This window comes from Suillus paluster (genome assembly GCF_016628075.1).
Source record: "Suillus paluster strain FC165 chromosome Unknown EDB91scaffold_13, whole genome shotgun sequence".
Taxonomy (NCBI): domain Eukaryota; kingdom Fungi; phylum Basidiomycota; class Agaricomycetes; order Boletales; family Suillaceae; genus Suillus; species Suillus paluster.
In genome coordinates this window covers 403,259-417,367 of record NW_024537573.1, presented here as the reverse complement: position 1 = coordinate 417,367, position 14,109 = coordinate 403,259, and the positions used below count along the sequence as shown (strand labels likewise).

Here is a 14,109-nt window from a genome sequence, read left to right as displayed (position 1 = left end):
GGTGAGGTGAGCCATGCATACCATTAGACACCATTCCGAACATCACACACTATACAGTAGTTGTGAGTATTTAGTGTATTAAGGGTTTCATAACTCACGCTTTCACTAGAGTGGTATCGTGGCGGGGGCTGGGAACGCGTTGGTGACTTCGACTGGCGCAATCTTAAAGGCGCTCAGAGGAGTGCTAATCCGCATCTCCAGGATCAATTGATAATGAGACATGCCCATAGTTTCGAAGTTGAAGATGACGGTTCTGCATCGGATTCGACAGCAATCCCGTAAGGGGGATGTGTCACAGCAGGACTTCCACTTCTAAGTATAGAGGAAGTGGAAGAATGAAGGGATCAAGAATAATCTGTGATGCGCGACAAATGCAGCGGGAAGATGAGATTTTTTGCGGCCAAGGCGTTCGTCGAAATCAAATGGACGAGTGCGACAGATAATTATATCTGGCTTGCATGGAATCGTCCTGAGTTCCGCAGACGAATCTTTTGAACCCGTCATGATTTTGCAGTGTCTGGATTATGATACATGACCTCTAAAGAGCTCAAGGAAGTTGGGGTCCAGCGCTGACTCATTTGCTTTCGGCTTTGTCCGAAGTGCTGTTAATCTCTGTTACCTCAGACGTCGACGACAATATTCAAATCAGGCGAATGGGAAAGCTAAACTTTGGAGAGTTCATGAGTTTCATATCCCAAACTTCCCCCTTTCGCCCATAGGAAAAATGTTCGTGGCATGTCAATGGAAGATGTTGGAGGAATCAACCAAGGCCTTTACGAATGCCGAACACACTGAGATAGGACGTCTAACAGGGCCGGCACGAAAACACTCATGATGCAACTGTGCTACTTAGTTGAATCGACGATTTCGCCCTTAGAACCTGCTACTCAGGGTCTCGATGACCTTTTGCCTCGTCTACAGGCTGCGGCTGCGGCTGGAGCCCGTTTTAGCAAATGGCGTGCCCCCATCCTCTGCAATATGTCGTCCCTACCCACTCAGGCTGGTCTCGAAGCCCAGGCTGAAAGCCTTGCTCGCTTTGCTGCTATTAGCCAGCAAGCTGGTCTGGTTCCTATCGTGGAACCTGATGTTGACTTCGCTGAAGACGCAGACCTCAAGAAGAGCGTCAAGGTACACGTGAAGATCATCAGTATGATTTATGCGAGATGTGCTACGTACGGTGTGCTGCTGGAGGGCCTGGGCTACATGACCTTTGAGGTTTTTGATAGCAAGTAACTAAAGCGTCACACAGGTTCTTTGATTAAGCCTTCCTTCCCGCAACCTGGCCTCAAGCACCCTTCCGTTCTACCACGTCAGTTGAGGAGATTGGCTTGGCCACAACTACAGTCCTTGCTTGTTCAGTCCCTGTCGCAGCACCGGATGTCGTCTTCCTCTCAGGCAAGACCTTCATTATTCTCTAGCCCATCCTACCTAAAGTGATATTGTTTGTCATGCAGGTGGTCTCTCTGAATCTGATGCAGTGAAGTACCTTAATGCGGTCAATGTTGTTGCCAACAAGGCCCCCACTAACTCCCCTGTGTCTTTCTCGCCTGCCCCCTCTGACGTTCTCATTTGGACGCGGTCTTCAAGGCGATGCTATGGCGAAATGGGCGAAAGGCGATGAAGCTGGTGCAAAATCTGTGTTTGAAGCCAGGGCTAAGGCTTACTGGCTCGCAGCGAAACGCGAGGCCTGAAGCCCGAAACTCATTCGTTTTTAGTCACCTCCGAAATAATTGATTTCTATGACTAACGTTCGTCGCCTCGGCATGAACATACCTATCAACAAAATTAGGATGAGGAAGCGTACCAGAGGCAGGTGCGAATTAATTTTACGCATGTTCGTTAACAAGAACCTGGAAGTGGCTATCCCTCTCGATTCCGAAGTTCATCACCGCCTTTATCGGCTTTTGATGCCAGATGTTTTGAAGTATGTTTATTTTCTGTTCTTGTGCCACCCTCCTTTCGTCAGGAGCAATTCCTCCGCCATGTAGTTGATCGATAACAAATGGACGGGCCTGGAACCACGGCATAGCCTGGTCCAAAAAACAACAACCAACAACAGCGCTATTCGTCCACGGCACATGTGATGATCGATGTCCATTTGCAGGCAAAGGCTGCTGCAATCTTCGTCGTGGTTCGCTTATTGACAGTATTCAAGGATGACTGAAAACAGATCAATGCAGACATGGCGAAAGACCGCCGTGTGTAAGCCACAATGTACTGTAACCTGTGTCGTCCTGCTTATGACAAAACTTGTCTTGGATGGGGTTAGGTACACTCTCGGCGCAGGGTCATGTGGTCATTCTCTCCATATTTCGCGCCCTATTCGTGAAAGTGCATGGTAACATACTGCCAAGGCAAGCAACAGCACTGTCGGTGGTCGAAGACATCTCGGTAGCCAATCATGGAGTTATGTAAAGCCCCTGACACGAATTCAGTTCATGACACCGTTCGTCTCCAGCACCCGGGTCACCGTATTTGAATGTTAGCGGTCTCCACGTCCCGCTGTCCTGCCTCGTCCCACAGGTTTGCAGCCACCAGCGTTGACAACTGTCATCCGGCACTTGATTCAATTACTACCTTGCGTCCTTGGCGGTCTAGCTGTATTTCATCCAGGTGCGCAAACCAAGTCCGAATTCTGGCTACGCGCGCTCCGTTTCTCGATGGGCATGGACTATAAAGCCTGGTCATATTCCAGAGGTCAGTCATCAACAATCCAGTTTTCAAACAAGCCAGTCTCCAAACAACTCCGTCTTCAAACAGCTATCTGCACAATGAAGCTTTCCTCCGCTGTCGCTCTTCTCTCTGCCTTTGCTCTGCCCGCTTTCGCGACGCAGTACAATGTGACCTATGACAACTTCTATGACAATTCAGCCACCTCTCTTTCCCAAGTCGCCTGCTCCAACGGTGCCAATGGCCTGTTGACGAAGGGCTACACCACTTTCGGTTCCCTTCCGTCTTTCCCTAACATTGGGGGCATTCCTGGCGCCACTTGGAATTCCGCCCTGTGCGGTACCTGCTGGCATTTGGAGTACACCACTCCCACTGGGAAATATGAGAGCATTTATGTCACCGCTATTGATGCAGCGTACACATTCAATCTATCAGAGGAGGCATTTAACACCTTGACGGACAACACTGGTGTCGCCGCGGGCAAGGTCGCTGCTACCGCCACCCAGGTAGCCAAAAGTTTCTGTGGCATGTAAATACAGGTAAGTCGTTTTACAACACACATATCCAGATTCGAACACAAGCTTACTGCAGATCAAGCAGGGAGTTGTTATCACCAGATGATCTTGAAATTCGAAGAATTATCAGCTTACACTACGGACCATTTGTCTCACTTTTTCGCTTCTTCTTCTGCTATTGTACTTGGTTTGAAGTTTCCCTTTGAAGTACGGTTGTTCACAATACCAGTTCACTAATAGTGGTCGGTCGGTTGTCAATGGACTTGTATTCTTGGTTACCTATAAATGGAAATTTTCTTGATTGTCGCGTTGCGTCATCGTTTATAAGGACATCATAGCCTAGGGCATGGACGCTACCACTTCTTCTTTGTGAGTTTACCATCATGAGTATCTATCCACCTGCTCCCAATGCATTCTTCTGCGTCTTGTAGTTACATTCGTTAATGCATTAAGCCTCCAAGAACTTATGCAAGGAGTGTTCAATGAAGCTGCTAGACGCATATTATGATGCGGGCGGAAATTTCATCGATACTGCGAACAGTTAGTGAGTGATATTTTACAAGGCTGCGAGTCGGCCTAAGTGGATTGTAATAGCCAAGACGAAAGCTCAGAGGAAATCATCGGCGAGTGGGCAGAAAAGCGCGGTATCTGTGACCAGCTGGTTATTGCTACAAAGGTATGCTATTCATCACACTTCACGGGAATCTTCTTCGAGCTAATGGTTATATTTTGGACAGTACACTATGAATTTCAAACGAGGCTCCTCTGAGGCGCAGAATATTTCCTACACCGGAAACAGCGTCATGTCGATGCGCATCAGTGTGGAGGCAAGCCTGAATAAACGTAGGACGTCTTACATCGACATCTTATATCTTCACTGGTGGGATTTCGACACTAGTGTTAAGGAGGTCATGAATGGGTTACACATCCTTGTTCAGCAGGGCAAAGTTCTCTACCTGGTAACGCATATTAACGCCCCTGTCCAACACCTGTCACATCAATTTATGAGACTAGCTTTATTAGGGTATCTCTGATACACCTGCCTGGATTGTGTCCAAGGCAAAACAATATGCTCGCGACCACGGGGAGACCCCCATCGTGATCTATCAAGGGATGTGGAGCGTGTCATGATATCACTGTCGAAAGACCCGTCACTTGCCTTCTACGTTGGTAGTCATGCGCTTGTTCTCGTCCAACAGACGGCTCTTTGCGGTCATGTCAAATGCAAGAACATCAATGTCCTCAAGTTCGATGTAGGTACCAGCCAGACCAACATTCATAACATTTGAGCGACAGATGCGAGAATCGCACTGCCTTAGGTAATTCTGGACGTTGTCAATCACAAGAACACCTCGTTTTGTCAAATTTTGACCGAGGAGGCGAGTTTGATTTTCTTCTCGCAGGCAAAGCATCTGAAGCGCTCTATAAATGGCACTATATGACGAAGATTGACCAATGCGGCTGTTGTACACAAAAAGATCATATGGAACCGACAACGCAATTTTATGGATTCTACGGGCCTTGGGAGAGCCTGGGCATGAGTGGAATGACAGAATGCTAGAGAAGAGAGTGCGTGTATACAAACCTGTGGCATGAAAATCAGTATACTTTGTAATGACAAAACCATTGGGATCTCACAAGTTTTACGGGGCGAATCTGACGCAGAGTGACTTGGCCTCGGCGCTTGCGTTGCGGATCGGCAGCGATAGCCTCTAGAAGCGCCATTGAAAGGGGATGCTCCTTGCGAAGAATCTCTTCGACTTTGATCACTGTCAAGCTTCCAATGTCATCCCAATCTGAGGCGTTACGAAACTCAGAGGGAGTGAATGAGATGTATAGGCCATTGCCAGGCCTCACGGCGTGCTTGATGTCCGCAACGAACTTGTACTTGACAATCTGAACCGCAAATGAGGAGAGCACAGGACGCACTCATTTGAGGTCAGTGTATGGAGGAGTTGTCGCATACATGAGATCGTGTTCGGGGTCGTTGTCGCTGAGGATGCCATCTGCAGACGCATGAGGGGTGTCGGCAGGGGTGTACTGGGTGTGACCATGAAGGAAGTGCTGAACGTAAGCAGCATATGAAGGTGTTCGAGAAGTGGATTTATCACCCTTTATAGGAGGGCGAAATACATAGTATAGGAATTCCGAAAGTGTCCAGTTGACATGGTCGATAGCACAAAGTACATGTGCGAGCTTGCTGCTAGTCGTTTCGGGGATGCTAGTTGCATCTGTCTATGCCTTTTTCGTCCTGAGTGACTGGAAGTGAAGAATGAACCGAGAAAGGGAGTTTTCATCTGACGCTAGAAACCTTTTGAGTGGGGTGGGCGTCAGAGGTGTGGAAACACGTGAGTAGGAAGGCAGATGATAGGAAATAGTTGCCAAAGGTTTCGGCATGTTTTTTGAGTTACTAAATAAGGCAACGATTTGTACTACGGTATTGGGGGCGCCAACGCGACTGTCTTCCTTCTATGGTCTGACTAGGGAAGACTACGTCGCCTCAGACGTCGACGACAATATTCAAATCAGGCGAATGGGAAAGCTAAACTTTGGAGAGTCGATGAGTTTCATATCCCAAACTTCCCCCTTTCGCCTATAGTTTGTAGCATATCAATGGAAGATGTTGCAAGAATCAACCAAGACCTTTACGAACGCCGAACACACTACGTCCAACAGGGCCGGCACGAAAATACTCATGATGCAACTGTGCTATAGCTCTTAGTTGAATCAAAAAGCTCAGGCCGCGATACATAGGGAGCGAGGCGATGGATCTTCGCGAACAATTATAGATATCCAACTGAACCTTTGTAACTGGGTAACCATGGAGTCAGCTGAACTCTGAAGGAGGTAGTAAGTACTGCCAGGATTCGAAATTGAGTTGTACTTGGTCATGCCTGTCATACATAACGCAAGGATGTCGTAGTGCACTACAGCAGGTGATCTGATCCTTACCCACGAAAGCACGCGGTACTGGCTGTGTAGTCGCACGACGTCGACCGTGTTCTACCGTGTTGCACACGACGGTGAGTAACATTCGTTGTTGAATTGACCACCTCGTGACTGACCTCGTCCAAAATTAAAGTACAGGCGTAAAGTGTACGGATAGCGTACACGCCTAGGCTCGAGCCTTAAATTATCGGTCTGATCGTTATCGATCTATTGATCAGTTGGCCATGCGCATCCTCCCCTTTTTGCAGCTGGGCTTTGCTGCTCAGGTGCCTTTATATTCCAGTTCCATTTCATCAGTTCTTGCCCCACAAATTGCTCAGATGGCTGCAACCAAGCCAGACTTTACCCTCAGCGAGGGTGCAAATGCACTCTCCCCGCAAGATATGCTCACCCTCCCTCGACCTGGTGAGCCTCTGCCGAACGACATCGGCGATCTAGCTATCGTACCCATCAGCACCTACTCCTTCCAGGACCGCAAGTACGCTTCTCGTTCTTTTCCTCGTTCAAGTTGTAACACTATCTGGCTGTTAGGTCTCACAAGTCACTCTCCATCGTCTCTCTCGACGGTGGCCACACCTATGACATTCCTTTGCCCGACGGCGGCGATGCCTTCTGGCTTGATTCCCGCACCATCGCACACATCGTCACAAAGGATAACACACAGAGCCTCTACACCATCCCCATCACCACTTCCCCTCTCTCCTCTGATCTCTCCTCCCTCGTAGGATCTTTCCCCATCACCACCGCAAGCGCATTCCGTTACAGCCCCGGCGCTCAGCGCCTCGTGTTCTCCGCATACGTGTATCCTGATGGCCTCGTCGAGACCGTGAAGGAGCAGGACGCGGCATATGAGAATCGGGGGAATTCTGCCTTGGTGTATGATGAGACGTTTGAGCGCCAGTGGGATACATGGGTTGGTCCCAAGAGTAAGGCACTCATTAGTGTTGGTCTGGCGAAAATAGGTAGCTCGGCGCTAGGTGAGAAGTGGGTACTGGGGGACACCTACGTGAATGCGCTGAAGGGCTCGGGACTTGTGAGTGCTTGTTACAGCTTTTTGGGCTGGTGGTAAACTAAAACCGTGCTAGTCCTCCCCTGTGGAACCGTTCGGTGAGACAGATGATTATGATGTTTCCCCGACGCATATCATCTTCACTGCCAAGGATCCGCAACTCCCCAAGGCCATGCATACCAGGCAGAATGTGCGTGTACTTTCTATCTCGTCCCTTCTATACTAAACTGCTACCAGGTCTACCTTGTTACACATGACGGAAAGGACCTCAGGCAGCTCACATCGGGCGTCCAGGGCGCGACGCACTCCCCCGTCTTCAGCCCTTCTGGCGATAAAGTCGCGTGGCTGGAGCTGGCTCTTAATGGCCATGAGAGTGATCGGTGGGTTGTGCAGCCTATTCAAGAGCTACTCTGACTTGAATTCATGCATATACCTCTCACTCGCGCATACACTCGCTTCCGCACCCGCTCCGCCATTCGATTTCACTTCCCACGTTATCGACTTTACACGTACAGAGCGAAAGTAGTGGTCTACGACCTCAAGAAAGATGTCCGCTTCACCATTACAGAGGACTGGGACCGCTCCCCTGATTCTATCATCGTGAGTCCATCTTCATCCAGTTGTTCTTTTCCTTTATGCCTATCTTCCACATCGTGATTCTCGTCAATTCCTCTATGCGTTTTACACGTTTTTCCTGTACTCTGCTGTCATACTGAGCCAGCTAACTCTTAATCCCAGTTCTCCCCTTCTTCTTCCCTCATCTACGCCACTGTCGGCGATCACGCCCGCGTCAAGCTCTTCGCGCTGGCTGTTCCTCCCACACCTGCCTCCAACACCACACAAACCTCTCAGCCTACAGCCCTCACTTCCAGCGGCTCTCTTTCCGGCTTCACGCCGATCCCAGGCGGCAAGGCCATCTTTGCGCTCTCGAGCCTGACGTCTCCGAACGAGGTGTACGAGCTTAGTGGGCTCGACGCAACCGAGCGGGATCTTGTAGCAGGAAGACAAGCAGATGTGAAGGGGACAACTCTTACGCGTCTTACTTCATTTTCCGCTGCAGGACTCCAGGGCAAAGATCTCGCCCCCGGGAAGGACTTCTGGTTCAAAGGCACGGCTGAGGGGCAGGACACGCACGGCTATGTGATTACTCCTCCTGGATTCGAACGTGGAGTCAATGGGAAGTGGCCTGCGGTTCTGCTTATCCATGGTGGCCCGGAGAGCGCGTGGTATGATCAGTGGTCGACGCGGTGGAATCCGAATGGTACGTCTTCGCTTTTGTGAGGTTACAAGGGCTGGGATAACGTTGGTCGTGCGCTATAGTGTTTGCGAGCCAGGGATACGTGGTCGTTGCCATCAATCCAACGGGGTCCACTTCGTTTGGACAGGGTGGGTGATGCCCTCTTGTCTTGTCTGCTCTGGTGCTGACGCAGTATCCTAGACTTTACAGATGGGATCAACCAAAACTGGGGAGGCCGCCCGATCCAGGACTTGTTGATGGGATGGAAATATATCCTTCAGAATTACCCAGAGGTGAGGTTCTTTTTCCCTGCGCTCGACGTATCCTGATGTCGACCTCTGCGCAAAGATCGACCAGAACCGCACGGTAGCTGCTGGTGCGAGTTACGGCGGGTATGCGATCAAGTTCGTGTTCTTCCAATCTCGTCCTTTAAATCACCTTGTGTCCTAATCTTCGCTCTTCACAGCTGGATCCAAGGCAACCCCGAGCTCGGATTTGGATTCAAGGCACTCGTTTGCCACGATGGAGTGCGTTTTCCCTTACTTCGGCTGATGAAGGATCGAATGGGAATATACTAATCCATCGGCATGGCACAGGTATTCGACACAACCTATAACGGCTACGCCACAGACGAGCTGTTCTTCGTGCGTCTCCCAACAATCCTACCAAACATCGCTAAGCACTAACACGCCGCAGTTCAACCACGAATGGGGAGGACGCCCGTGGGATCCCCCTGCATTCGAAGCATCGCGGAAATACAGTCCCGCATACACTGTGTCCAAGTGGTCCACCCCGCAGCTGACGATTCATAGCAGCAAGGATTACAGGCTCCCAGAGGGAGATGGCATTGCGGTGTTTCACGCGCTGCAGCAGTGCGTTTTTTCTTTCCTTTTCTTTTCGTTCTTTTACACATCGTTACTCTTTCACCTATCGTCTCTTTTCGACCCACTATTCACCTTCCACTTCTTCTTGATACTTACTCCTCGCGGATGATTCGTACTGATCGACACGCATAGGCTGGGCGTCCCGAGCCGTCTTCTGATCTTCCCAGATGAGAACCATTGGGTGATAAATGCTGGGAATAGGTGCGTATGCAGTTCTGTATGCAGGGCATGAGCTGATGCTTTGACGGGAACAGTTTGAAATGGCACCACGAGGTGTTTAGGTGGTTTGATCAATTCATCGGGCTTACTTAGGCATGAAACTGCTGGAGAAAATGTCAAAACCGAAGGGTAACTTTTCTCCTAGTGACTTTGGGGCATCTGTAAAATGTAGCTGAAATGTATCTGTACTTCGGATCAAAAACTGGCTTCGGGAACTCTGCGATCTATATGCATTCTGTAGAGTTGAATCACTTGACCTGCCCCCGGACGTACCTCGTCGTAAGACCGGCCTGCACGCCGCCGTCCGCGAAAATGTTCTCAGGGACATGCACGTCACCTCAGAAGATGCTACGGACAATCGAAATAAGTTATATATTACTCTGTCAGTTCGAGAGAAGGATGCCTTGTTTTTAGCGGTATATATATCATCGCTGAATGCAATATTTTGATACTCATCCTATAACAAAAAAGAAAACAATCGAAGATCCTTAGGTTTCATATCACACACGATGCATGTTGGTTTCAGGTGTATAGATGTTATAGGCTCGAGATAAGTTGGTCAAAACGTCGTCCCAGGACGAAGTTGATAATGTGGATTACCAAGTAGGTATATTCTGTTTTTAAGCTCTGATTTCAAAAAGGTCAAATAGTCGAGTGGTATCTTGGTCCCTGTTGCGTTACTGTGCGGGATTAGCCAGGAGTCTCTTGGTTCGAGGCCCCGTTTTGCTACAATTTATGTCAGACTTCTGTTGCGTGAAGTTGATATTAATTTCGGTCGTCCACCCATCATGCAAGTTCGCAACCTTTTTTATTTTATTTTCACAATCAACACTGTTGGCGTCAACAAAGAGAGCCCCAGCGTGTACCAGCATCTAAGCTCGTGATCTGTTTCCGAATCCGAAACCCGACATATATGGACGAAAACAATGCTTCCGACACGAGTATAGTGCGAACGCTCGACCATCACCATAAAGCCCTCCTCTGGAGAGTTGGGGAAGCAGTCCAAGTGCTTGTCTACAACAGTACACGGGCCATCATGTCACGCTAGTGTATCATAATGTGCGAGCGTTGGCAAGCGAAGTCGCAGTCGCTGCGATGTAGATATTCAAAGCTGAGTGTGCAATAGAAGATTCACGAAACCACGGGAAAGACGCGAGGTACTCGCCAGGACAAAGGCACTAATCCAGTGCAGCTTGAGGTGAAGTTTCTATAATCGCAAGGCATGTACCCTTTCCCTTACCAATCACGCTGGATGTGTACGAGCATGTATAATAGAAGCCGGAATACTTGAAACCACACCGAGATAGAATTTAGAATAGCCGGCAGTATTGCCCATCCTTCGCAGTCAGTGCGACAACACCAAAGAAACCCGGGCGGACAGCGGTAGCGATTGTCTGGAATAAGATGCGGAGTAGTGGGCGAGAATGCTCGACGTCAGGAGCATTGCCAAAATTAATGTCGATATACCTCCGTAAATGAGGCAACTCAGAGATCGGCACCCGATGTTCGGCCTGAGGTCAGTCAACTCGTCCACATATCGCGTATGCCAAAAGAAACGCACTGTCGTAGGAGTCAAATACACCAGTCACTGTTGCTCCAATTGTTCCCCATGGTAATACATCCGCATCACATGAAACGACAGCCATCCTTTTGAACACGTCAGGTGCCCACTGGCGGCGCTGTACACCGTCCGGCAGCGCACAGTAAATGGCGATTTCCTGGAGGACCCCACGACGATTGCTGAGGTGGAAATCTTCAACGATGTCAACCCAATCAGTCTCACGACGAACAGGAATACCGCTTCGGGCGTTCTCTGATGCTACTTTGAACACCACGAAGATAGTCTCTGCGGTATAGGCCTATTGCAATGGACGTGAGTAATTTAACACGGGAGGGGTACGCGGCTCGTCTGGAGACCAGTTATTGTTAAAGCTCTCCGGATGAGCAGGGCCTCTGATATTGCTAGGAGTAATTGTCGGTCGGCACGATCATAAGCCGCTTGTAAGCGATTGCAGTCTCATTTCGAGAAGGGTAGTAGTCATCCGATGACTATTAGAATCAACCAGAGTCACATTGTACCAGTGGCTTAGCCGTCGACTTCAATTGCGAAAGAATCTGATGGAAAGTTGGCTATGTAGGCGATGGAGGTCGCGGACGCAACTGACTACATATGGGTGTAGTCCACCAATTCAGAGAAATATTTCCACCAGGAGTTGCTTTCCGGAAGGACATCGAGAGAGGGGAAGTATGCGTGATGGACAGGTATTTTCGTTGTGCAACAGCGTACCACCATTTGTCAAAAATGTCGTGTTTCCGTCATCCAGAAGTAGGACGAAACTGTAGACCAACGTCGAAGAGAAGAACGAATGGCAGTTGAAGGGATGCATGGAGGGGATATGGGTAAAAGGTGTGTGGGTAGGGGTGAGTTGTCATCACAGTGACGGTCGATGTCGAGTGAGCAATGAGAGGGGATGAAGCAGTCCTGACAGAACGTCTATGAGTTGTGAAAGATGGGAGGTTATCAGAAGGTTGGTTGGCTAGCATGTTCTCGATTGAATATTCCTGACATTCATCATCGGAATCACTGCAGTCGAGTTAATGAATACGGATGGTCGGTGTGATGTTTTGTTCAGAGGGAGAGTCAAGTCATGATGACTCGGTTTTGTGGTTGTGGTACGAACTGCCTGTCTTGCTGTAAATTTATGTAAGCTGCTTCCATGGGTGCAGACGGAAGGAATCGACCGTATTATTACATCAGACTCAATCCTTGTGAATCTCAACCACTTGTTCAAGTTGTCCCTTGTTACTCTAAGACATGCCACGCGGTCTACATAGCGTTCAGCAAAGCCACGACTGTTTATAAGTCTATCGTTAGCTCTCGCCGTTCTTGCACTGCTAATTGGGCTATGTAGGTCCACAAAGTTGCTCACGAATGTCTGTTACTTGACCACCTATGAGCACTGGAGCAGCGACTGCATCAACACTAGTCTGTACTCTACTGAGCATCGCTAATCGACATATCGAAGGCCAACCACACTTGCCGTGCAACTCCAACCGCCAAGGCACCTACCTGCATGTCAGCACATTGAATATTCATCTATAGGGTCTTCCACTGGCGCTACCGCCGTCTGCCCTGGCACGGTCACCCGAGCCTGAACTCAGATCACCTCAAGTTACCCGGGGTCGCAGCTATCATTTAAGAGCCATTCACCCTCTATGGTGCACGGAAGAATGGATTCAATAGCGAGGGAGCTGGACGCAGTGAGTATATCTATGGTGGGTCTCCCGTCATGAGCACAATCGATCGTCATGCTCATTTCGCCTCTATTGCCTGCATTTTCCTCGTCCAAATTCTCGGGCTATCAACTCGTTCAGGCGCTACCTCTGTTGTGACCGCGCCACACGATACTGTTGCATATGTCCGCTTTATTTCTTGTCGTTTTGGCTTGCTGCCCAATATCTCCTCGCTCGTTTCTTGTCGATCCAGTGAGGTTATGAGACACCAATACGATCCTGTGATTCGCTCTTGAATGATTCGTCTGTTCTAAGTTCACCGCGTCTCCCCGGATTTTCATGTATATGACTTAATCCCAACATCGACAGTATTGCCAGTCGTGTCCGTCGTCATGCCGGTCCGATTTAGCGTCGAAGAATACTCAACCTATGCTCAAGTTTAGTCTTGTCGCTCCTAAAAGGAAGAATGAACCGTGATCACTTGACGAGCGCGAGTCTACATTGTACAAAACAAAACACGATAGAATGCGATTCGAGAAAAGGGTGTTGAAACCCCACACAGTCTGCAATGCTCAGCAGTTGAAGCTGAAGTGTCGGTATAGTATTACATCATGATAGCATGGGAAGGAGCATCGAAACTCTGAAAGCAAAAAAAAGCAGTCTACACCTCTCAGCAGTTGAAGGTGTGCTCGATATCGTACACAACAGAAGCATCGAAAGCAGGAAACTTGGCCCGATTGTCACGGTCTACTTCTTCAGGTTTGCGATCAAGTCCTTTGCTGCACTGCTGGTAAACTTCGAGTTCCAGGTTCAAAGAAGCGAGGGACGTACACATGCGATTTTGAAGGATGAACTCGAGGATCTTCTCCTTCAACTCCTCTTTCTCGTAGCCTCGAACAGTAATTTCCGTCGCGACTTGAATTTCCGTCAAGACTTGAGTTTCCAGCGCGACTTGAGTTTCCGGTGCGACTTGAGTTTCCGGCGCGACTTGAGTTTTCGGCATGAGTTTCCGAGTCCACTTGAAAATCTTCTTCCACTTCTGAGGCTCTTTCGTGTGCTCCTCAGGCACTTTCTTGAAGCCCCGATCACTAATTTCCGTCACGACTTTCTCCACAGTGACAGCCATAGGAGATTTCATGTAATAGTTTACAGCAGACTTGATGAACTCCAGTTTATTGTCATGCTCGAGGAAGGCGGAGTATTCGAGGACCATAATGGTAGCTGCGATGTGTTATTAAAAGTACAGCTGGCCATGCGGTCAGAAACTCACCAATGCCAGTCCGAATAAGTCCGTTCACAGTGGTGAACTGTGTTCCCTCGCCAGCCTGTTGCACGCTCTCAACGACTGTAAGGATCATTGTGGAGAAACAAACCCACCAAAGGCCGAAGAAC

At 49.1% G+C, this 14,109-nt stretch overlaps 8 protein-coding genes across 8 annotated transcripts; 5 read left to right on the top strand and 3 right to left on the bottom strand.

Moving 5' to 3' along the window:
* Positions 1-631: 631 nt before the first annotated feature.
* Positions 632-1,691, top strand: EDB91DRAFT_1345607 (fructose-bisphosphate aldolase class-I-domain-containing protein; the record flags this gene model as incomplete). The annotated part of the gene is made up of 3 exons (XM_041325852.1): positions 632-1,147; positions 1,250-1,433; positions 1,484-1,691. The coding sequence occupies exons 1-3, from the start codon at positions 832-834 to the stop codon at positions 1,689-1,691; spliced, it is 708 nt and encodes a 235-aa protein (XP_041179657.1). The 5' UTR covers positions 632-831.
* A 1,080-nt stretch (positions 1,692-2,771) lies between these two features.
* On the top strand, positions 2,772-3,203 carry EDB91DRAFT_1049572 (Cerato-platanin; the record flags this gene model as incomplete). The annotated part of the gene is made up of 1 exon (XM_041313467.1): positions 2,772-3,203. The coding sequence occupies one exon, from the start codon at positions 2,772-2,774 to the stop codon at positions 3,201-3,203; it is 432 nt and encodes a 143-aa protein (XP_041179656.1).
* A 464-nt stretch (positions 3,204-3,667) lies between these two features.
* On the top strand, positions 3,668-4,219 carry EDB91DRAFT_1246085 (NADP-dependent oxidoreductase domain-containing protein; the record flags this gene model as incomplete). Its single annotated transcript, XM_041322618.1, has 3 exons — positions 3,668-3,729; positions 3,780-3,861; positions 3,923-4,219. 3 exons carry the CDS (start codon positions 3,668-3,670, stop codon positions 4,217-4,219), a joined length of 441 nt encoding a protein of 146 aa, XP_041179655.1.
* Positions 4,220-4,230: 11 nt separating this feature from the next.
* EDB91DRAFT_1268746 (uncharacterized protein) lies at positions 4,231-5,239 on the bottom strand (the record flags this gene model as incomplete). The annotated part of the gene is made up of 4 exons (XM_041324536.1): positions 4,231-4,716; positions 4,771-4,792; positions 4,824-5,113; positions 5,152-5,239. The coding sequence occupies 4 exons, from the start codon at positions 5,237-5,239 to the stop codon at positions 4,337-4,339; spliced, it is 780 nt and encodes a 259-aa protein (XP_041179654.1). The 3' UTR covers positions 4,231-4,336.
* Positions 5,240-6,212: 973 nt separating this feature from the next.
* On the top strand, positions 6,213-9,800 carry EDB91DRAFT_1119749 (Alpha/Beta hydrolase protein). The gene is made up of 14 exons (XM_041318157.1): positions 6,213-6,612; positions 6,666-7,167; positions 7,220-7,333; positions 7,381-7,523; positions 7,659-7,743; positions 7,882-8,404; positions 8,464-8,529; positions 8,582-8,673; positions 8,729-8,784; positions 8,847-8,907; positions 8,977-9,024; positions 9,077-9,252; positions 9,397-9,465; positions 9,519-9,800. Exons 1-14 carry the CDS (start codon positions 6,359-6,361, stop codon positions 9,574-9,576), a joined length of 2,247 nt encoding a protein of 748 aa, XP_041179653.1. The 5' UTR covers positions 6,213-6,358; the 3' UTR covers positions 9,577-9,800.
* Positions 9,801-10,828: 1,028 nt separating this feature from the next.
* Positions 10,829-11,336, bottom strand: EDB91DRAFT_1049637 (uncharacterized protein; the record flags this gene model as incomplete). The annotated part of the gene is made up of 2 exons (XM_041313478.1): positions 10,829-10,994; positions 11,041-11,336. Coding segments are annotated over 2 exons (462 nt in total), but the record flags the coding sequence as incomplete, so codon positions are not given.
* A 1,310-nt stretch (positions 11,337-12,646) lies between these two features.
* Positions 12,647-13,219, top strand: EDB91DRAFT_1119742 (uncharacterized protein). The gene is made up of 2 exons (XM_041318156.1): positions 12,647-12,974; positions 13,087-13,219. Exons 1-2 carry the CDS (start codon positions 12,774-12,776, stop codon positions 13,192-13,194), a joined length of 309 nt encoding a protein of 102 aa, XP_041179651.1. The 5' UTR covers positions 12,647-12,773; the 3' UTR covers positions 13,195-13,219.
* On the bottom strand, positions 13,105-14,084 carry EDB91DRAFT_133934 (uncharacterized protein). Its single transcript, XM_041325664.1, has 2 exons — positions 13,988-14,084; positions 13,105-13,938 (listed from the first exon to the last, which is right to left on the bottom strand). Exons 1-2 carry the CDS (start codon positions 14,073-14,075, stop codon positions 13,388-13,390), a joined length of 639 nt encoding a protein of 212 aa, XP_041179650.1. The 5' UTR covers positions 14,076-14,084; the 3' UTR covers positions 13,105-13,387.
* Positions 14,085-14,109: the final 25 nt, after the last annotated feature.

Coding starts and splice junctions, on each gene's coding strand:
- EDB91DRAFT_1119749 (XM_041318157.1), top strand. CDS start 6,359: ATGCGCATCCTCCCCTTTTTGCAGCTGGGCTTTGCTGCTCAGGTGCCT. Junction 7,524..7,658: donor AATGGCCATGAGAGTGATCG/GTGGGTTGTGCA, acceptor TTACACGTACAG/AGCGAAAGTAGTGGTCTACG. Junction 8,785..8,846: donor TACGGCGGGTATGCGATCAA/GTTCGTGTTCTT, acceptor CGCTCTTCACAG/CTGGATCCAAGGCAACCCCG.
- EDB91DRAFT_1119742 (XM_041318156.1), top strand. CDS start 12,774: ATGAGCACAATCGATCGTCATGCTCATTTCGCCTCTATTGCCTGCATT. Junction 12,975..13,086: donor TTTCTTGTCGATCCAGTGAG/GTTATGAGACAC, acceptor CAACATCGACAG/TATTGCCAGTCGTGTCCGTC.
- EDB91DRAFT_133934 (XM_041325664.1), bottom strand. CDS start 14,075: ATGATCCTTACAGTCGTTGAGAGCGTGCAACAGGCTGGCGAGGGAACA. Junction 13,939..13,987: donor ACTTATTCGGACTGGCATTG/GTGAGTTTCTGA, acceptor AACACATCGCAG/CTACCATTATGGTCCTCGAA.